This window comes from Lytechinus pictus, chromosome 13 (genome assembly GCF_037042905.1).
Source record: "Lytechinus pictus isolate F3 Inbred chromosome 13, Lp3.0, whole genome shotgun sequence".
In the NCBI taxonomy this organism is placed as follows: domain Eukaryota; kingdom Metazoa; phylum Echinodermata; class Echinoidea; order Temnopleuroida; family Toxopneustidae; genus Lytechinus; species Lytechinus pictus.
The window spans coordinates 11531501-11554166 of NC_087257.1; the positions used below are offsets into that span (position 1 = coordinate 11531501).

The following is a 22666-nucleotide window of genomic DNA, read 5'->3' on the forward strand; positions in this document are numbered from 1 at the left end:
TTCTTTCCATTAATGTTTTTTCGTTTTCTTTTTTTTATTCTTCACTTTTCCCGACTTTTTTTCCCCTCTTCGTTCCTTTTCTTTTTTTGAATTTACCTTTCTTTCTTTTTATCTTTCTGTAATCTTTATTTTTGCTTTAATTTTCCTTTAATTTTTTTCTCTCTCATCTTTATTTCTTTGTTTCATTTTCCTTTTCCTCTCTTCCTTCACTTTTTAAATTTTTTATTCTTTCGTTTTTTCTTTCTTTCACACTGTCTTTTTTTTCAAACTTTTTTCTTTTTCGCTTCTTCATTACTTCATTTTATCCTTTTTTAATCTTTTTTATCTTGTCCTTTTACTTTTTTCCTTTAAGTTTCTTTCTTTTCTTTCTTTATTTTTTCTTCCTCACTTTATCATTGATAATCGTTCTATTTCTTTTTCCTTATTTTCTATTTTTTTATTTTTAAATAAAGGAAGAGCGCTCAACCTGTTGGCAGCTCCTCTATCTGCTCTCTATTTCTTTGCTTAATTCGAGTGACTTTTGTTGTTATCTGGAACCAAATTATCAACAGTGGATTTGAATTCATCTATAGATTGTTCTGGACAAGTTTTGTTGAATTTGAGTCACAGGTTTTAAAGATCTGGACTTGTACTTTTCTTACTTCCAACTTCACACTGCTGTAATGTAGCCATGTTGTTGATCTTGCACAGTGTACTCAGTAGTATTGATACTCACTCAAGCCTGATTATCACCTTTACCAATGCCCTATTGTAACAGACAAGCAGGACTGTCCACAACAATGGATGCAGTCAAGTGTTTTACAATTGTGTTTTTTCTTGGACTGTGCCTTGGACATGATAATGGTCAGCATTTTATCAAACATGTACTTAAGCCTACATGTACTGTACCACAACCGTTCTTGTCCACTTCTGCATGTGTTAGGAGATTCTACGGTAGACGAATTAACTATTACCCGAATTCAGATGCTTCTTACCAAATATCCCTTTTGAAGGATGGCGATATTAGTCCTAATCCTGGGCCTGATGTTGGTTGCGGCAGCTGTGATACAGCGCCAAAGACTATTACCTATACCAGGGAACAGTTGTATGATGTCGCCCATCATGATATTTGCCACCAGCGTCTATCTCCTGTACTGTGGAAGAAGCTTACTACCCTTGGAATCTCGCACAAGAAGAGAACAAAACGTAGTAAGAGAACATGGATGAAAAGGAGGAATAAGATCTTGCGATCATCTTTATCCACTTTCCCGGATGATAAATCTCCTACTAAAGACACTTCATTGACCTGCATTTCATCTGGTGAGGCAGACTTTAGTCTTGTATGTAATAAAGGTCTGAAGAAAGGAAATCAGACTGTAATTGGCCTTTGGAATGCACGTTCTTTGAGCAATAAAACAGTGTGCACATGTGATATAATCCTGGATAACAACCTTGACGTACTAGTTGTCACAGAGTCATGGCTCACAGGAGATTGCAGGGATGACACTGTTATAGCTGACTTAAAGTCAACGCTTCCCAATTATGAAATCCTACATTGTCCTCGAAAGACCTCTAGAGGAGGAGGCATATGTGTCATCCATCGATCATCTGCCACCACATCCGTAAAGAAATACACAAGTTTTCATCTTTCGAGCTCCTGGACCTTAGCATCCGTTTCTTACCGTCGTCAGTTCTGCATCTGTATGCAGTTTATCGACCGCCACCTTCTTCTTCGAACAAACTGACTTGCGGAATGTTCACATCTGAATTCTTCACTCTCTTGGAGTCTGCAGCTATCGATGATAATTGTCCCCTAATAGTTGGGGACTTCAACATTCATGTTGATAACACTAGTGCAAGCTATGTAAGAACCTTCCTTGGTTCTCTGGACTCACTTGGATTTCAGCAGCATGTTCAGGAGCCAACTCACCGTGCTGGACATACCATAGACTTAATCATTTCAAGGAGAGTTGATGACATAGTCTCTGGTATCCATCTTCTGTCCAACCTGCCTTCTGATCATTCTGCTGTCATTGCAACAATTAAGACTGAAAGTTCTGGGAATCCAAGGAAGCGGATCACGTACAGGAAGTTACAGAGTATAGATATCTGCTCCTTCAGACAAGACATTTTGAATTCATTAGTCATGTCTTTGTTATCGTCTTGTCCTACAGCATCTGTAAACATGTATAATATGAAATTGTTGGATCTCCTCAATAAGCATGCTCCTGTAGAAAGTAAGGTCATCACAATCAAGCCCAAAGCTCCATGGTATAGTGAAGAAATCAAGGAAGCGAAGAGGTGCAGACGTCGTGCTGAGCGACTGATGCTGAAATCTGGACTTTGTATTCATAAACAGCTTTACAAGCAGGAATGTGACTCTTACTACAGTAAACTCTTTGAGGCTAAGTCAAGCTACTTCAAAGGTGAGATCGCGGGATCAGATTCAAAGCAGCTGTTCCAGATCGTGAAGAAATTGTCTTCACCTCTGCAGTCCACCACATTTCCTGATCATGACTCTGATGAGGACCTTGCCAACAGATTTGGGGAGTTCTTCGAGAATAAGGTCGCGTCTATCATTTCTTCATTCAACGTCCCTTTTTCTGATGATCTATTACTGCCTTCTCAGACTGGGATTTCACATGACTCCAACCTTTCAGAATTTGACCTTGTTTCTGAAATGCAGGTTAAGCGTGTCATCAAGTCACTTCCTTCGAAATCTTGTAGCTTGGATCCCCTCCCAACTTGGCTAGTGAAGGCATGCCTCGACGAACTCCTGCCTGTTATAACTCTCATCATGAACCTTTCCTTATCATCTGGTGTTGTTCCTGAGTCTTTTAAAACAGCCTGTGTTTTGCCACTTTTGAAAAAACCAAGCCTGGAAACTAATGATTTCAAGAACTACAGACCTATTGCTAATTTGCCATTTCTTAGTAAAGTTCTTGAAAGAATTGTTGCTGCTCAGCTCCGAACTCACCTTGATGAAAAAGGGCTGTTTCCACCAAATCAGTCAGCTTATCGCCACTTTCATTCTACTGAAACGGCCCTGTTAAAGGTTCAGAATGATCTTCTGCTTGCTGTGGATAAAGGACAAGAGGCTGTTCTTATCCTTTTGGATTACTCAGCTGCGTTTGACACGCTGGACCATGGTGTTCTTCTTCAACGTTTGGAACATGATTACGGCTTCAGTGGAACTGTTCTTCTTTGGTTGGAATCCTACCTTGCCAGACGAAGCCATAAGGTTGTCGTGAATGGTTCATTTTCTAAACCCTTTTCTCTGCCCTATGGTGTCCCGCAAGGCTCCGTTATCGGACCTCTCTTGTATATCCTATATACTGGTCCTTTAGGAAGGATTATCAACTCTCATACAGGTATCCAGTATACTACCTATGCTGATGATACTCAGATATATCTCACCATGAAGCCAGCGGATCGAGGAGTTGCTGTTCAAAGACTGTCTGCCTGTATTGCTGATATCAAGCGTTGGTCATTCGACAACAAGGTTCAGCTCAATGAACTAAAAACTGAGATGCTGCATGTTTTCTCTAGGTTTAGGAGTTCAGGTCATTTACCTTGTTTAGATTTTCTCGCTGGAAATATCAGTGGTTCAGATACTGTAAGGGATCTTGGAGTTATTATTGATAACAACTTGACTCTTAACCAGCATATCAGAAATGTTTGTCGTTGTGCATCATGGGGTATTTGTAAGATAGGGAAGTTAAGAAAGTATCTTGATAAATCATCTACTGAACGTATAGTACATGCCTTTGTATCATCCCATTTAGATTATTGTAATGCTTTACTTGCTGGTTTACCTCAATCTAGTATAGCCCCCCTTCAAAGAATTCAAAATACTGCAGCTAGATTGGTAACCCTCACTAAGAAATTTGAACATATCACCCCTATTCTCTACTCCCTCCATTGGCTTCAGGTTCATAATAGAATTATTTTCAAGCTCCTTCTCCTTGTCTATAAAATCATCCATGGTCTCGCCCCATCCTACCTTCAAAATCTTATCTCTCTCTGTCACTCATCCTCTGCAACTCAACGTCTCCGATCTTCTTCTACTGCTCACCTTCGACTATCTCTAGGACCCCGCACTTTTACCCGTTATGGCGATCGTGCTTTTTCTGCTCTTGCCCCTAAACTCTGGAACAATCTCCCCATCTCCATCCGTAATGCATCCACTGTCGAATCTTTCAAAACACTCCTCAAATCTTACCTCTTTAAGCAGTCCTCTTAATTCCATATCCTGTTCTCTTTCACTGTATTTTGCTACCTCTTTTTTCTCTTTCCAATGCGCTTAGAAACTGTTGTATTAAGCGCTATATAAATGTTAATTATTATTATTATTATTATTATTATTAAGTCCTTTTTGCTTGCTTACTTTCGTTTACTCTTTATTTCTTTCATTATTTTCTGCTTTGTTCCTTTCATCTTTTTTTTTTTATTTCTGCTTCATTCTGACACCTTTCTGTCTATTTACTTTCTTTCTTCATATTTTATTCTTTATTCGTACCTGCTTTATTTACTTTTTTCTTTCTTTATTTGGTGCACGTCTCGAAATAATAATCAGTCATTGCGTATAAAATGCCTATTTCGCGCAATGCGCCAGAAACAGTGTACGCACAGCGCCCATGATATTCTCTTGACATAAGGAACGCTTCTATTGGTTAAACCGCCAATTTAAAGCGCATTTTGATTGGTAATATCCTAAAAATGGGCGTGTTGGAGATAAGAAGGAGGCAGTCCTTACAAAGATAAGAACACGTTAAGAAGATTTTCAGAATACCGATTTGCAATGATTTTAGCGTCTTCTTATCTCAATGAGATAAGATAAAAGATAAGAACAAAGATAAGAACGTTTTCAGAATACCACCCCTGGAGTCCAGATAAAACACTTCCATAGCGATTGCACGGAATAGGTAATTTCTACAAAATCTAATCAAATTGTTCCATATCAAATTTCACTTACCGCTATATTGATCGATATGATTATGAAGTCCATTTGGTGACTTTTTTAGCACTCTGTTCCTCATCTTTTCTTGCTCTTGACGTCGCTGCCTGTTGATACCACGACAACATAAATTTTTGGCCTAAAGAGGGCACGTGATTTATACTCCTATAAAAGACATGGCAAGGGAAAGATTAGGCACCAAACTTAAGTCTAAACCATTTTACATGCAAGTCGACGCAAAGCACTATGCGAAGTCCATGAAGTGTCCAATCTTTTTATTGTATAGACTTTGGTAGACTGTATTCTGATTTTGAATGAAATTCAGTCAAATGCTCCGTCACAACACACACACAGCTGAAACACACGACCACACACAGAGTTAGCGTTAGCCTTGAGGACTTCGTGATGATATCTTTTAATATTTTGACATACCGGTATACTTATTCATCACGAAGCATTGAAACCCTTCCCATACATGCCTATGCAAGACCTATACACCCGGATGGATTTCCCTAGGAAATCATCCTTTAAGATAGAAATCACATATATTTGTTTGATTTTATTGATCTATACACCTTCATCCGCCTCATGCGGATGAAGGTGCAAAAATTATAAATATGAAAAATGACAGGTTTCTTACCAGACAGATCTCGTGTAAATCCCTCGATCCATTCGTAAACACCGCACATACAATAGTCTTGACCCTTGAACCGCTTCGTTATGACATACCTTCGATAAAGGGATGTTACAAAATACCGTTTTGAAGAACAATTTACAGATAAAAATTATTATTTAACAAAAAATAAAATTTGAAACTTGATTATAAATAATTATTATTACAATAATTATTTATAATCAAGTTTTAAATTTTATGTTGGTGCTTGAAAGTCTGAGTACTCTATCTCTGGCAGCTATTTTTCCCGCCTTATTTTGGTCCCAGTGCCCCCTAGAGTGAGTACTGAACTGTACTCTGTAAACGGTAAAGCGGGAAAATGGTAAAAGCTACAGTAAATTAGACAGTTATTTTTCTTTTGTTTCTATTCCATTTACACATTGACCAGCCATGTCTGCAGATTCCAGAAAAGAAGACAATCGAGGAGTACTGCTGTTGGAACCATTCTATGGTGGCTCTCATCGTCAGCTCATTGATCTCTTACATGAGAGTATCCCAGAATGCACTTTGTTTACCTTGCCAGCTTCCAAGTGGCACTGGAGAGCAAGGACATCGGCCCTATACTTCTCTGCTGAAGTACCTTACGATCACTCATTCAGGTATCCTGGCAAACTTTCACTGATTCTCTTGTTATAAGCTACTGAAATCTGTGCATCTGATTGTCTCAGAGTAAATTTATCATTGAGAAACACTCCAGTGGCGTGTTGCTGGAGCCCCTGATCTCTGCCAATTTGAGAAATGGTTTTTCATCTTAAAGCTGCTGTTTTAATAGTGCTGATTGATATATTTGATTTCAGTGTTAGTCAATTATCGCCAGCAAACTATTGGTTATACCTCGGTCACATTTGCTCTACGGCGAGTCAAAATCAGCCGTTTTATTCATTTTTATTCGAACCACCTAAAAAGCTGGTCCAAACAATGTTAAAACGGCTGTTTTCCACTTGCTGTACGGCCGCTGTAGAACAAATGTGACCGAGGTATTAGTTATAATGAAATATCTCGCCCAGTCTGAAAATTCATTGTATATTTCATTTCCAATAATGAGCTGTAATTCTATGAGAGCAGGGAAGGGGCAAATAATGCTTTATCAGTGCTTGTCCATGAATGGGCATTTGGGTACCAACTTACTAACCTCAGAGTTGGCTTAAAACAATATAAAGCAGCATTTTGGGTCAATAAATACTGATTAACCTTTTATGATTTTGGTTATATCTTGTTAGCTCAATATATCACAAAAATAATTTTGTCAATATTGCATAATTACGATAATAATGAAATATTGTCCTGCACCGGCTGCATGCACTATGTACAAATTATCACTGAAAAGTTTTCCCTTGAGCAATCAGTGGTTCAGATTTTGATAGATTATGATGACTGTTATTCCTAAACTTGATGAAGTAATCCGGGCTAAGTTATTCGAGAATCTTAGAAGTCATAACATATATTGGTAGGTTATATCATGATATCAAATATTATTTGGGAAAATTTGATAATTCTTACAAATAGGGTAACTAAGTCCATGTTTGCAAAAAGGTTAAAATGCCCTGCCACTTAGAATATATTTGTTTTTTTTCTTTTATTTGTTCCTAGTGTTCTGTTTGCAAGCTCCGTCCTGAACCTCGCAGAGCTGGTTGCCTTGAGACCTGACCTAGCAAGGATCAGGAAAATCCTGTACTTCCATGAGAACCAGTTAGTTTATCCAGTCCAGAAACACAAGGACAGGGACTTCCAGTATGGTTACAACCAAATACTTTCATGGTAAATTGTGATGATATCCCAGGGCCCCGTCTTACAAAGAGTCATGATTGATCCGATCAACCTCAACTGTATGGAAATCCATCAACGTCATAATTTTTTCTACAGAAAATGTGCACAATGTCCTTTGTAAACAAAGATAAGCACAGTTAATTTTCAAGTAAAAAATTGAATGAATGAATTTACCTCATAGTTAGAAATATTTTGAATAAACATGCATAATAGATGTTGACGTTGCTGGCCATCCATAGTTGTGATTGATCCGATCCATCGCAAATCTTTGTAAGACGGGGCCCAGGGGTTACTACTCATACTCAAGATCATGTATTATCTTCAGGGCAGGGTGAAGACTGACTGTGTGCACGTACAGTGAAAGCTGTCACAAAGTTACCAAAAATGAGGAAAAATTATGTACTTTCAACAGCCTGGAATCCTGGATATGTGTAAAAGAGTATTTCACCCTATCATGAAAATGGGATATTTGAGGCATTATTAGGGGAAAACATGGGAAAATACTAGTTAAGGGACTAGTAATGTAAGATTCTTTCAGATCATAGGATGGTTGTTTAGGGTATGTTTCGAAAGTCCATGTATGAACATGGTGTTGGCCTTGTTATGGCATTGTGGCAGAGTTTCCTTGGCTCTTGATCTATTCTAGCCTAGGTGCCTGGTTCACTTCTTCATTAACACTTTCATTCATCCAGGCTTACCTGCAAGTAAGAGGTTTGCTCAATATTTGACAACAAAGAGTTTACAATGCAGAAGGCAGATGTTTGTATGGCACTCAGAGTATATCTGTGCTGTCAGTGTTTTTCCGTCTTGCAACTAACCATGTTGATTTTTAGGACACAATGTACTCTTGTTAAAGGTCAAGTCCACCTCAGAAAAATGTTGATTTGAATCAATAGAGAAAAATCAGACAAGCACAATGCTGAAAATTTCATCAAAATCGGATGTAAAATAAGAAAGTTATGACATTTCAAAGTTTCGCTTATTTTTAACAAAATAGTTATATGAACGAGCCAGTTACATCCAAATGAGAGAGTCGATGATGTCACTCACTCACTATTTCTTTTGTTTTTTATTGTTTGAATTATACAATATTTCAATTTTTACGAATTTGATGATTAGGACCTCCTTGCCTGAAGCACAACAATGTTAAAATAATGGAATTCCATGTGCCAGGGAGGAATGAAACTTCATTTCACATGACAATGACGAGAAAATCAGAATATTTCATATTTCATATAATAAAATACAAAAGAAATAGTGAGTGAGTGATGTCATCAGTTCCCTCATTTGCATACCGACCGAGATGTGCATATAACTGTTTTGTGAAATGAAGCGAAAGTATAAAATGTCATAACTTTTTTATTTTACATCCGATTTTGATGAAATTTTCAGTGTTATGCTTGTTGAATTTTTCTCTTTTTATTCAAATCAAGTTTTTGTTGGGGTGGACTTGTCCTTTAATGTAGTGAAAAAATATCACATCGTCATTGAGACCTTTTCATTGCTGGATGGATGGAAGCCTGTCATGTATGAACTTGTATATAAACCCCCAAAAAACATATCATTTCAATTGAAAAAAAATTGCTCTTTTTCAACCGATTTTATGGTAATTGGAATTAGCAGTGTGGTGCAATTACTTCCTTGCTTTGTGATCATAATTGAACTTATATCCTTCATTTACAGCCTCGTTGCAGATGTTATTGTCTTCAATTCGTATTACAACCAAGAGAGTTCCCTGACATCCATTGATTCTTTCTTGAAATTGATGCCAAATAGGCCAAAAAAGCTTGCTGAGAGGATTCGTCCAAAGTGCCAAGTCCTGTACTTTCCCCTTGATTTCCCTCCCGTCCTGCCTAGCAAGGCACCAGAGCCAGACATGACTGTTCCTTCTGGCAAATACTCTGACACACCCGTCTGCCATGATGTCGGGAGCGGACATTCTTCAGAACATACCCCTGATCAGAGCGTCTGGTCACCAGATTGCAAGCCATCAAGTTCTGCAGCAAAAGTAACAAGTTGTGCAGGTGGTGGGTGTAGCCCTGTACAGCCTGGACTGATGATAGACACAGCATATTGGGGTCATCTAGGGGAAGGGGATTTCAGAAGAAAAGAATATGGGATGACCTTTGATGACCTGCAGGACAACCGTGTTTCATCTCGTGTCTCAGTGGACAATCCAGGAAGTCCTGCAGGAAGAGCAATGAAATTGCAGCAATCAAAAGAAATGTTTGCTCTGAGGGTTCATGTAATAGATTCTGTAGACCATGCTTCTTTCCCAAAACAGGAAGATTGGAATGAAATAGATGAGCAATCTTTTGATGACCAAAAGGGCATTCCTGTCTTATTTCAGAATTCCTTGGAATCTTCAGAAGTGGGACGATCTTCACAGGATTCAAAGGAAATGAGCTGTGCATCAAGAATACCTGTAACAAATACCACAGCTCCTGCTAATGTATTCAACCAGGAAGATACCAATGAAGACACAATCACTGATGTTTTACCAGATTGTAGTACATTTACAGAACAATGTGACAGTATCTGTCAGGGAATAGAAAAAACAAAAATAGCCTCAGTAGGTCCTTATAGCGGAGGTAGTTGTTGCCATGCTAGCACAGATGAGAAGCGAGTTGGTGATTGCAGCTCTGTCAAGGATGGAAATGACAATGGACGGAGCATTCGACCACTACATATTCTTTGGCCTCATAGATGGTAAGATATAAGAAAGTGATGAAGTGATGTTACCTCATCAAATGTTTGTGTTGCTTCTTTTTGCAGGAATCTCACTAGTAAAAAGGCACTTTGTGTCTTTTCATAGTGGCTTTCATGCCTACCCATTGTGTTTGTGTGCAAATTGGTAATGGAAGGCCGTTTGTGGGATTCCTGCACAAAAATCTAGGCCCTGACTCTAGAAAAGGTACCAATCTTTCATTGCAAAATTCACTCTTTGAAAGGTAAATGACTGTTGTTGAAACAGGCAATTAATCTAAAGAGCAAAGGTGACTATTCATAGCCCTGAGGGAAGAGGGTCTTTTGCTATCTTTGATGCTAATCACCAAAAAATTCCTCATCAACGACCAACCAATCATCAAAAAGGGTTTGGTCATTCTGTTCAACTGAAAGGTCCTTGCAAACGCATCCTTTCAAGTTAACCTTTCATATCAGAGCTACCTGCCACCATAGAAAATCTTAGTTTCTCTTTATTTCTGAAAGTTTGGATTATTTATCAAGTTGGATCTAAGCATGCCTTCTTTTTTGTTCCCTGTCTCTCTTTTTTTCTCAACTTGTGAATTTAGGGAACATGACAAGAATCCGGATCAATTCTTCTCTGTATTGTTTCAACTGCATGAGCAAGACTGTAGTTTTCATGTCTCTGTGTTGGGCGAAAGCTATCTGCAAGTTCCACGTGAGTGTACACTTAGTGTTAAAAAACAGATTTTTTGGCTGTAGATTGAAATTAATATCAACCTGGAAATACAGAAAGGGGGTAGAACACTTGTGTTGCAAGTAGCAGATTTACAGTGTTCTAGCAATGAAGGCTATCAACAATAAATTGCCGATTCGTCCATTGCCAACTCGTCCGCTCACCACGTGGTCTTCCTTCATTTTTAATGCCATTCCATCCATCAACATTTCATCTAACAACCATTTGGTCCAATCATCACTTCGTCTAATCACCAGTTCGTCTATGACCATTTCATCTCATTACCAGTTGGTCTAATATTTGCTTGATTTTCATTAATGTTGGCCAATTAACCCTATCGTGACCATTGTCGCCAAATTGCGACAAGCGGCAACCCCGCGCCATTTACCAATGTCGCATTTTTGCGACGAGAATCAGTCCCTCCGAAAAAAAAGAATATTTCACAAACCAAACACCCCTACAAGTCGAGTTTGGTATCATCCGAATATGAGGCGCCGAATGTACCAATATTATATAGAACAATTATTTGTTATATAATCATTATTCATTAAATAATAACTATTATTTATATATAATTTACATTTTATTTGTAAATAACTACTATTATATAAAATATCATTTCTAATTATTTATATATAATTCCAAGTAATACTTCATTATTTGTAAATAATAATAGTTCGACATTCCATTATTTATAAATAATGATTATTTGTTTTTCATTATTTATAAATAATGATTATTTGTTTTTCATTATTTATAAATAATGATTATTTGTTTTTCATTATTTATAAATAATGATTATTTGTTTTTCATTATTTATAAATAATGATTATTTGTTTTTCATTATTTACAAATAATGATTATTTGTTTTTCATTATTTATAAATAATGATTATTTGTTTTTCATTATTTATAAATAATTTGTTGAGTTTTCCATTATTTATAAATAATGATTATTTGTTAAATAATGAAATATCTACTTCATTATTTATAAATAATAATTTTGTTTCAATATCCCATTATTTATAAATAATCATTATTTATAAACAATTTTTACAGTTTGCCATTATATACAAATAATCATTATTTGGCATGCCCATTATTTATATACAAATAACCATTATTTATTAAATAATGCCATTATTTATTAAATAATGGAAAACTCGCTATAACATGCAAATGTGGGACCGCCCATGATATGAATATTCATGATGCGATTTCCTTTTTCGTGATTTTTCTTCACAAATTTTTGTCCATTTCCTCTTCATAATGACATTTCTTGAAGCAATTTTCTAGGGATATGGTCTGATTGTAATATTCTTCATTTTCTATATAACTTCGTCTTCGTAGAAATATCAAAAAGTGTAATTTTATACGATTTTTCCTACAGTTCACAATCCCCATAGGCGCGCGTGTATCGTAGGGACAACCGGTGAATCGACGGAGTGCTCTTCATCGAAATACTACGTTGGTTGGTCCCCGGAAGTGGCGGGCGGAATTTAGCCCGAATCCTCGATGGAAGTCGATCAAGTGCATATGAGCTGAGAGAGTGAAATATCAGTGTACTTGTACAGGCCCTTCTACTTTTTATAAATATTTCTTGTTGCTTTTTTTTGTTAAGTTAATTTTTCCTGGTGTAGAGATAAGTTTCAGTTCTAATAATGCACTTCAAATACATTTTGGAGTGTCTGTTTGAGGCGTTTGGGGCGATTTCACCCTGGCCCCAAAATGCTCGCAACGACAATACGGGGGCATGATGACCCCTAAATTTTTAAAAACTTATTTTTCTATTGAAAATTATCACAAAATTCACCAAAAGTGTGCACGAAAGCCTTCGTATTTCACTTTTAAAACTCCAAAAAGTGCCCAAATGACAAGCTTGGTCGCTTCGCTGTGTCGCTTTCAACTTGAGAACGTTTACGCGTCTGCTTCCCCCCCCCTCCTCCGAAAGAAATTCTGTATACGGCCATGCTCTAAAGAGCCTGGCACATTGATTTATGTATACTTTCATTTTCATTATTTTTATCTCATTATCAACATGGCCTTACGCAGAATTTTTTCCAGGGGGGCCGGGGCCGGAGCATGACGTGCGTAAACTTTCTCAAAAAAATCTTGAAAGCGAGACAGCCACGGGACCAAGCCCAAATGACAAGCTTGGTCGCTTCGCTGTCTCGCTTTCAACTTGAGAACGTTTACCCGCGTCTGCCCCCACCCCCCGAAAGAAATTCTGTGAACGGCCATGCTCAAAAGAGCATATGGCACATTAATTTATATGTACTTTTCATTTTCATTATTTTTATCACATTATCATCATGGCCTTACACAGAATTATTACCGGGGGGGGGGGGGGGGGGGGGAGCAGCTAGGACGCGCGTAAAGTTTCTCAAAAAAATCTTGAAAGCGAGACAGCGACGCGACCAAGCTCAAATGACAAGCTTGGTCGCTTCGCTTTTTCAAGATTTTTATGAGAAAGTTTACGCGCGTCCTGCTCCCCCCACCCCCCCCCCCCCCCCGGAAAAAATTCTGCGTAAGGCCATGATGATAATGAGATAAAAATAATGAAAATGAAGTATACATTAATCAATGTGCCAGGCTCTTTAGAGCATGGCCGTATACAGAATTTCTTTCGGAGGAGGGGGGGGGGGGGGGGGAAGCAGACGCGTAAACGTTCTCAAGTTGAAAGCGACACAGCGAAGCGACCAAGCTTGTCATTTGGGCACTTTTTGGAGTTTTAAAAGTGAAATACGAAGGCTTTCGTGCACACTTTTGGTGAATTTTGTGATAATTTTCAATAGAAAAATAAGTTTTTAAAAATTTAGGGGTCATCATGCCCCCGTATTGTCGTTGCGAGCATTTTGGGGCCAGGGTGAAATCACCCCAAACGCCTCAAACAGACACTCCAAAATGTATTTGAAGTGCATTATTAGAACTGAAACTTATCTCTACACCAGGAAAAATTAACTTAACAAAAAAAGCAACAAGAAATATTTATAAAAAGTAGAAGGGCCTGTACAAGTACACTGATATTTCACTCTCTCAGCTCATATGCACTTGATCGACTTCCATCGGGGATTCGGGCTAAATTCCGCCCGCCACTTCCGGGGACCAACCAACGTAGTATTTCGATGAAGAGCACTCCGTCGATTCACCGGTTGTCCCTACGATACACGCGCGCCTATGGGGATTGTGAACTGTAGGAAAAATCGTATAAAATTACACTTTTTGATATTTCTACGAAGACGAAGTTATATAGAAAATGAAGAATATTACAATCAGACCATATCCCTAGAAAATTGCTTCAAGAAATGTCATTATGAAGAGGAAATGGACAAAAATTTGTGAAGAAAAATCACGAAAAAGGAAATCGCATCATGAATATTCATATAATGGGCGGTCCCACATTTGCATGTTATAGCGAGTTTTCCATTATTTAATAAATAATGGCATTATTTAATAAATAATGGCATTATTCAATAAATAATGGTTATTTGTATATAAATAATGATTATTTGTATATAATGGCAAACTGTAAAAATTGTTTATAAATAATGATTATTTATAAATAATGGGATATTGAAACAAAATTATTATTTATAAATAATGAAGTAGATATTTCATTATTTAACAAATAATCATTATTTATAAATAATGGAAAACTCAACAAATTATTTATAAATAATGAAAAACAAATAATCATTATTTATAAATAATGAAAAACAAATAATCATTATTTATAAATAATGAAAAACAAATAATCATTATTTATAAATAATGGAATGTCGAACTATTATTATTTACAAATAATGAAGTATTACTTGGAATTATATATAAATAATTAGAAATGATATTTTATATAATAGTAGTTATTTACAAATAAAATGTAAATTATATATAAATAATAGTTATTATTTAATAAATAATGATTATATAACAAATAATTGTTCTATATAATATTGGTACATTCGGCGCCTCATATCCGAAAGCTCATTGTCCGGCCTCTCGTTCAGTGACTGTCGCTACACACACTTCTATTGAAAATTTTTACGCAATCCTTCATCAAAGTTTGAGAAACTATCCAATAATTTCACTTTTTAGCGTTGAGAAGGTCCATGATGGCAGAGCAATGCGGAGAGTATTTCGCGGACACGATGTCAGAATCAAGTTCGAATCATTCTGACAACGCATTAGATCGAATTCATGGTGATTCTGAGTTTGAAAGGATGGAAACTTCTTCGGAGGATGAACTTCTTGTGGGCCATTCCCCGAAGAAGAGACACCATGCACGTCGGCGGAGAGCTGCTGAAAAGCCTGAATACGAGCGGACTCAGGATTCTTCGGATGATGGATTAGGCACTCTGCCTGGTCCGAGCAGGCGACGTACACATACAATACACCTAGCCCACGCTATGAGTGACGTCATCGGACGCGTCTCGAGTCGCTTGCACAGATTTTCGTAATGTACACAAATCCCATAGACGCGTTGATATCTCGTTTCGCGAGGTAAAACAATGTTTATTTTCCTTCCCCTGACCTAAATAATTGGAAATACATTTTGTTCAAGGTAAGACATAGAAGTTTATGATATACTAAATATATATTATGTTGACTACATGTGCCAAAATTGCTGTTCTGACCACTCTATCCATCATGGAAATCATGGAGTTGTTTTGCACATGTGACACTGAATGTGACCCGGTAAGCCAGGGCGAAACATCCGCTGAGCAGCCGGTCACGACAGGGTTAACACTTAGTCTAATTAGACCAAATGGTGTATGGACTTAATGGCTATTGGACCAACTGGTTTTTAGACAAAATGGTGAGTGGACAAAATGGCAATTAGACCATGTGGATTTTGGACGAACTGATGGTCGCCCAAATGATAGCAGACGAGTTGACAATTGGACGAATTGGCATTGGACCAAATGAAATTAAACCTATCAACCACTGATGGGGGACCAAAACCTTCCCATTCTCAGGCACTACAGCCCATCGCTATGGATAGCACTACCAATTATGAGTGTGATAGATAACATATGGCCATGCGTCATGAGGTCACCCGCCATAAGGGTGGTGCTATTCCAAATTAAGATTTATTCATATAGTTAATCTTGATTATTGTTAAAACCAAGGAGGCCGTTCCAACAAATTTCGGTAACATTCTAAACCTGAATTCATCAGCAATGAATGTAGAAAGTTTAATGGCTGCAAGGTCTATAAAACTTGGTTGGGCATTCTCAAAGACAGAGCACCAGGGGTGGCACCAGAAGCGGGTGCTGCATGTACAAAGTCAATGGGAATATAGACCTGTAATAGTGTTTATTTACTTCATGTACAGCAATCTTTGAGGAAGCAAAGCTTAAATTGAAAGATCATATTCTGAGCTGGGGGTTTCTATCATGCAAGGAGGACTATTACAGGATACTTTCCGAGGCTGATGTTGTTGTATCTACTGCAAATCATGAATTCTTTGGAGTTGCTATGTAGGTACCTTCTTCTTGTGAGATTTCTTTCTATTAAAGTTTTGATGGTTTTGATTATCTATTGTTAATAAGCCTAATATTAAATGTACTATGTGTCAAAGAAGTAGTGGTAGTAGTTGTAGTGGTGATTGAACTATATAGTAGTATAAACAGGAGGAGGAATAGTAGAAGTACCGGTAGTTGTAGTAGTGGTAGCAGAAGTAGTAGTAGTAGTAGTAGAAGTCGTAGTAGTAGTAGTAGTAATAGTAGTAGTAGTAGTAGTAGTAGTAGTAATAGTAGTAGTAGTAGTAGTAGAAGTTGTAGTAGTAGTAGTAGTAGTAGTAGTAATAGTAGTACTGTAGTAGGAGTAGTAGTAGTAGTAGTAGTAGTAGTAGTAGTAGTAGTGTAATTTGAATAGCATTGGTAAAAGAAGGAAAAATATTGATCACACACAATAACCAGTGGTGATAGAAGTATATAGTAGTATAAACAGGAAGAGGAATAGTAGGAGTAGTTGTAGTAGTATAGTAGTAATAGTAGTAGAAGTAGTAGTAGTAGTAGTAGTAGTAGTAGAAGTAGTTGTAGTAGTAGTGATTGTAATAGTAGTAGTGATAGTAGTAGTAGTAGTAGCAGTAGTAGTAGCAGCAGCAGTAATAGTAGTTGTAGTAGTATTAGTAGTATTAGTTGTAGTAGTAGTAGTAGTGTAAGTTGAATAGCATTGGTACAAGAGGAAGGATAGGGAGGAGAAAAAGAAGAAAAATATTGACCCTACACAAAAATCAGTGTAATTAGTATATAAAATCAGCCCTAGAATCAATTTTCTAAGCTTTCAGTTTCCTTTATTCTCTCATTTCCAACAAAAATGATACAAAATCCACAAAAAAAATCATGCTAATAAACAAATTAATCAATAGGAAAGAAACATGCAATACAAAATCTAAATATAGATGAGTATCAATCAATCAACAAATATGATTGCTTGAAGTAATTAATCAATGTTGGAAATTCATGTTACATAGTTCTGCGGAGTGTTTTCCATGAAAGGGCTTGTCTGATGGTTTACCTGACAAATACCATAGTATGAGTAAGACACCTGTGCTTGTCTTCCATACAAAGTCAAAGTAATTTATCAGATTTGAAATCTTGTTAGATGACGATTGTTGATAAACTGATCTCCAGTGCCACGTAACGTAAAGTTTGTTGATAGATCGTGGAGCTGATTTTTATGAATGATCATTAACAATTATCAATGCAATCATTCTCATGAAATGAGCGTCGGGTCAATCGCTAAGCTTTATGTTACAGGGCTCAGGACTCTTTCTTTGTTATCCTTATTTGATAGGTTAGAAGCCACTTATTATCAGTGTTATCCGCTCTGCCCAACCCGCCTGGTCTACCCAGAGATATTCCCCGGTAAGTTGACCCTTTGTGACTATTTATAAGTCTTTGTGACCCATAACCCCCCTGGGTGTTGCAATATAGGAGCATAATGCAGTGCACCCTTCTACGTGGCATAATACTCTCTGTTATTGAGGGACTATAACTTTTATCTAATCATTTTGAAAGGAATTGTGTAGTAGAAATTATAGAATGTTTTATATGCTTTCTTGTCTTGAATAAATATATTGGATTACTGATGTAATAAAGCATAGTAAATTATTTTTTCTATAATTTTTCTTACGTTTCTGACAGAACTTTGGCCCTTTTTATTTTGGTTCTTTTGTCAGTGGCATGATTTGTATGTATTCATACCAAAATCATTAAATCTGACTTAAATTGTCCATACTATAGTGATTAGTGAAAAGGAAACCCAAAACAAAACTATGAAATTTACAAAGTTACAGGACAATAGGGCATCAATATGGAAGTATGCGGTCGTGCAAAAATGCAAACAAAACATTTCCACGGGTGTGTATTGATGCGAAGAAAGGAAAAGTCCATCCAAAAATCAATTTAATTTAAAAAAAAGGAGAATGGGAGATACAAATTAATGAAGGATTGTAAAAATCCAGCAAAGGAAAACCAAGATGTGAATTTTCCCACCTATCCCAATCCTGTGATATGAAATGAATTGAGTACCATAATTTTCTCAGAAAATGAAGAATTATTATGTGTGGACTGACTTTATTACTTTTGGTGCTCTCGAGCTTGCGCAGCAAACTCTCATGAACTGATGAAGAGTGAGATGTTTATTAGCTTAGCAACTATTTCTCTTTGTGCATCGACCAACTTTCCTTTTTTATTGCCTGTACTTTTTTTCAGTTTTGTTTTTAATTTTCCTTTAGAACTGTGGTTGTTTTTCCTTGTTTTTGTATTTTCTTAATTGATTTTTTAAATATGAAAGCTTATTTCTACTTTTGTAACATGATACAGTAAACATACGTCATTAGGATATGACATAATATTTGGTGAGATAAAAGCTAGGTGGTCTGCCAAGAATGAACGTTCAGTATTAGAAACAGTTATGGCTCACCTAGAAGTCTATATAGAATTTATGCATGTGACATCATAATCTCATAGCGCCCTCCCTCAGAGGATATAGGAATACGCATAAACAGAGTTGTCAGACATCTGCCAGCTGCAGACCTCCATTGCCTTGCAGGCAATGGCTTTACCCTCTAAGATGGCAGCGTGATGACACCAATGCATAATGTCTATTATCTATACTTTGAACTGATTACCAATCCTAAAGTTATAATGTGTAATTTTGTACAAAATATGATATCAAAAGCAATTCCTTCTGTTCGTTATTTTCCACAGCTGAACACCTTTACAGAACACCAACACAGCTCTTGAAGAAACTAAAGAGATTCTGCAGAAACCCAAACCTTGTCAGATGTTATCATTTTCAAGTAAGAACTCTGAATTCACAAAAGTGGCATAAACTACAACAAAATCATGGATTATGTAGCTTTCTTTGTAATAGTCTGTTCAAGCATGAATTTAGCACCCTTTGTGAAAAGTGCTACTCACAAAATACAGTAGTCCATGGTTTTGAACTTTTTTACGGCCTATTTGTTCAAACCTTTTTCATGAACTTGAGCAAATGGTAACACAATGGCAACACTTTCTAATTTGTGTGATGCTTCAAGTTCAAGTCCATCTATTAATTACAGAACAGAATCTAAAGTGAAGCAAAACTTGTGAGGATTGGCATTGATACATAATTTCACATTGTGTGAAAGAGAGAGGCATTCTGGGAATTCCGTCACTCTTTCAATCTGTGAATTTTTGGACCATTACCATTATCCATATGTGTTATTTAAAGACTTATTTTGCATACTCTATACTATCATGGCAACTAAAAGTAATACCAAGAGTGGCTATTATTGATGGTCATTCTACTTTTGATATCTTGTTGTCTAGTGCATCCAAGGCTGAAAGAGAGACAGATATCATAATTGACGTGTATTTTTCTTGCAAATTTGACATCAATATCAAATAAGAATTATCACTTTTTAAATTTGAGACCAAATTACTAAGATTATCACTTTTGACAGAATAAAATGTGTTGATGAGAAAGTTAATCAATGGTCATACATGTATATTTAAATCTCAGCATATCCTGATGGGTTGCTAAAATCTCAAAATATAAAAAAATATGAAGACAGTTTTTATTGAAAGCTGTGTTTTTCTACGATTGATTCCATTGACTACAATGTACAATCAATCGTAAAAATCAAACGTACGATTAATCGCTAAAGTTTGTATTCTGGCTCCCAGGTGTAGACCAATCATCATTTTACCGTCTCTTCCATACAGGGTGACTTGACAAAGTACAGCTGGAATACTCTACAAGGTCAGTATCATCAGCTGTTGATTACTGATGAGCAAGGATACGAAGATGGAATATCTTCCTCGAGCAGCTGATATCTTCTCATTGATAGACAATTGTGATCTCAATTCTCCCAATCATATGCTTTAATATGCTCTGATGATGCACTGCTGCAAGTCATCCAGATCTGCAGGTGGGGTGCTGTACACTTTTAACTTTAGGTACCCCTAGACCAAGACAGGCAGACACTTGGCAGGGCCATGGCAGCAATGCTCCATCGAGCTTAGAAGTGCATCGAGAGAAATGGACAACATGTGGAAGATTGAAGGCGGGAAGCTTTGTCCAAGTAGTTGCCAAAATGACAATGAAAGGAACTTTTCAGTGAAGATAATTTATGGATTTACTGGTTCTTTTGTTTAATTTTCTTGATTAATGAACTTTACGCTCATTGTTTGTGTGAATGCTTTTGTCTCTGTTTCAGCAGGTAATCACCAGATTTGGCGCAAATGGCTTTTGACACTTTTTCAAACAATGGCTGTTGTGCACTCAATCATAACAACAACACTGAAACAAATTTTACCAAGTGACAAAGGAATATTTACTCTTTCCATACATGCTAGAAATTCTCTCTGAATCCCACATTTAAACAAAAAAATATTATTAATTTAAAAAGTGTAACATTTTTTCTGACTCACACTGTAGAAAGGTATAGGAATGTTTGCATCTGAAAAAAATCCCATGATTCTCAAATCAAACTTTCGTGGAACATTTACCTCATGAAATATATTTAATAGCAAATGTTGATGCAATAGATAGTTTTGTGAAAATGCTAAGCAAGGTACAGACCTATTTGATGCAGCTTTGCAGTATCCAGTGATAACATTTATATGTATATCCAGTTTCTAGAAAAAATAACATTATTGAGATTGATTTCAAATTCTGACACTGATAAGATGTCATGAAGTTTTTGACTGTGTTCCTTTGTACTCAATGAATACTTCAATTATTGAGTACTGCCTGGCTAGATGATTCATTAAACAAGTTGAAATACATGTAGATTAATTGTTGGAGAACATAATTGTAATTTACCTTTGACTTGATCAGAAATATCAAGTTTTTGTGCAATACAGATTAAACGTTTATAACAAAACTTAGCTTCTTTATGTGATCTTACTGTAGTCCAGTAATTTAGATGATTAAAGTCCGCTGTACACTAGACTGGTCTTCAACTTGATTTTCGATTGAAAATATTTTTCAGATTTTCAATATTTTTTCAAAAGTTTTGAAATTAATGAAAGTTTTTAAACATAATGGTACTCATTGATATTCATGTTGATAACCATTATCTTTGAAACGGTTCATAAACTTTCGTCAACTACAAGCTCGCAGTCTCGAGTTAAATTAAGTATGGCTTTGAACTGGAAACTGCTCTATCAATATACCTGTACCTTGGGTTGCAATTTTCATAAAATAATTCTCTCGTTAGCAGTGGCGTACCTAGGATTTTCCACAGGGGGGGGGGGGCAAATTCGTCCGCCAAAAAATTGACAAGCAAAAAAAAAATTTAAAAAAGGGGGGGGGGGCATGGATATGTCCCTTGCATGGGTTGTGACTCGTCAGAGGGGGCAGTCTGCCCCCACCCCGTAGGTACGCTAGTGCTCGTTAGTATTGATATTTATGAGTGTGATATCCCCTGTTGATTGAATCAGTTTTATAAGTAATTATTGTGTTTGTTTGAATTTTTATTTATGTACTCATTCATTTTAATTAATTTATTCATTTACTTTTTATTCATTTATTCATTTATTCTATTCATTTTTTTGGCGGGGGATGTTGTATGGGGTACCAGGCCAGATGTGTAGTTTACATTGGCTGGGTATAAGAGCAAGAATTTGAAATAATATTAATATGGAGTGATTGTTTATTAATCTGTAGGGTTGCCTAACAACCATAAGAGTGTCTATAGTCATTCCATTCAGGCCTCATAACATAAATCTGTGCAATTGATTAAGGTGCAGTTAATTTTTACAATTGATCATAGACCATAATCAATGCGATCAAATAGAAGTTGGCCCCACTGTTACTAAGGCAATTATCAGAGAATGAAGTACAGGTAACTCTGCCTGTGTCGACTCTCCATAAGTTGAGCAATCGGCTAAGTCGAGGCAGTTTTTAACACTAAATTAAATTCATTTGTTATATTTTACTATGTCAAATTTCTCCTAAAAAGGCAAACACACGCCCATATGAACTGTTTAACTCTCTTTCATACAACCCATAATCCTGTCTCCCTGATAAACACACCGCTTCTCTTTCTCTTATATCCACAAACACACTGCCTCTCTATCTCTCTTACACCCACATTATACAATGTCTCTCTTATGTCAGATACCAAACACTCCCTCCAACACACGTCCAGCACTTTGTCTTCCTTATATCTCTAACTTAGTCATAGACACACAATCTCTCTCGCACACCCCCTTCCACACACCCACATGCACACCCCCTTCCCTCACACACTGCCACCCACAATTTCTGTATTTCCCAAACACATACACATGTACCCTTTCTATCTCTCTTTCACTCATGCAAACACAGTCTCTTTCACTGCCCGATACACCCACTCACCCGATCTT

General features: G+C 36.7%; 1 protein-coding gene across 3 annotated transcripts; it reads left to right on the forward strand.

The window, feature by feature from the left end:
- The first annotated feature begins 638 nt into the window (after positions 1-638).
- On the forward strand, positions 639-21820 carry LOC129273991 (glycosyltransferase-like domain-containing protein 1). 3 transcript variants are annotated; one of them, XM_064108831.1, is made up of 9 exons: positions 639-1299; positions 5998-6208; positions 7200-7367; positions 9060-10085; positions 10670-10779; positions 16132-16276; positions 17598-17668; positions 19016-19107; positions 20018-21820. In XM_064108831.1, the coding sequence occupies exons 1-9, from the start codon at positions 741-743 to the stop codon at positions 20123-20125; spliced, it is 2490 nt and encodes an 829-aa protein (XP_063964901.1). In that variant the 5' UTR covers positions 639-740; the 3' UTR covers positions 20126-21820. The 3 variants fall into 3 exon arrangements, with proteins under 3 accessions (XP_063964901.1, XP_063964902.1, XP_063964903.1); XM_064108832.1 differs by having other exon boundaries at positions 639-933; XM_064108833.1 differs by having other exon boundaries at positions 640-843.
- Positions 21821-22666: the final 846 nt, after the last annotated feature.

Coding starts and splice junctions, on each gene's coding strand:
- LOC129273991 (XM_064108831.1), top strand. CDS start 741: ATGCCCTATTGTAACAGACAAGCAGGACTGTCCACAACAATGGATGCA. Junction 1,300..5,997: donor ATTGACCTGCATTTCATCTG/GTGAGGCAGACT, acceptor CACATTGACCAG/CCATGTCTGCAGATTCCAGA. Junction 19,108..20,017: donor TCAGATGTTATCATTTTCAA/GTAAGAACTCTG, acceptor TCTTCCATACAG/GGTGACTTGACAAAGTACAG.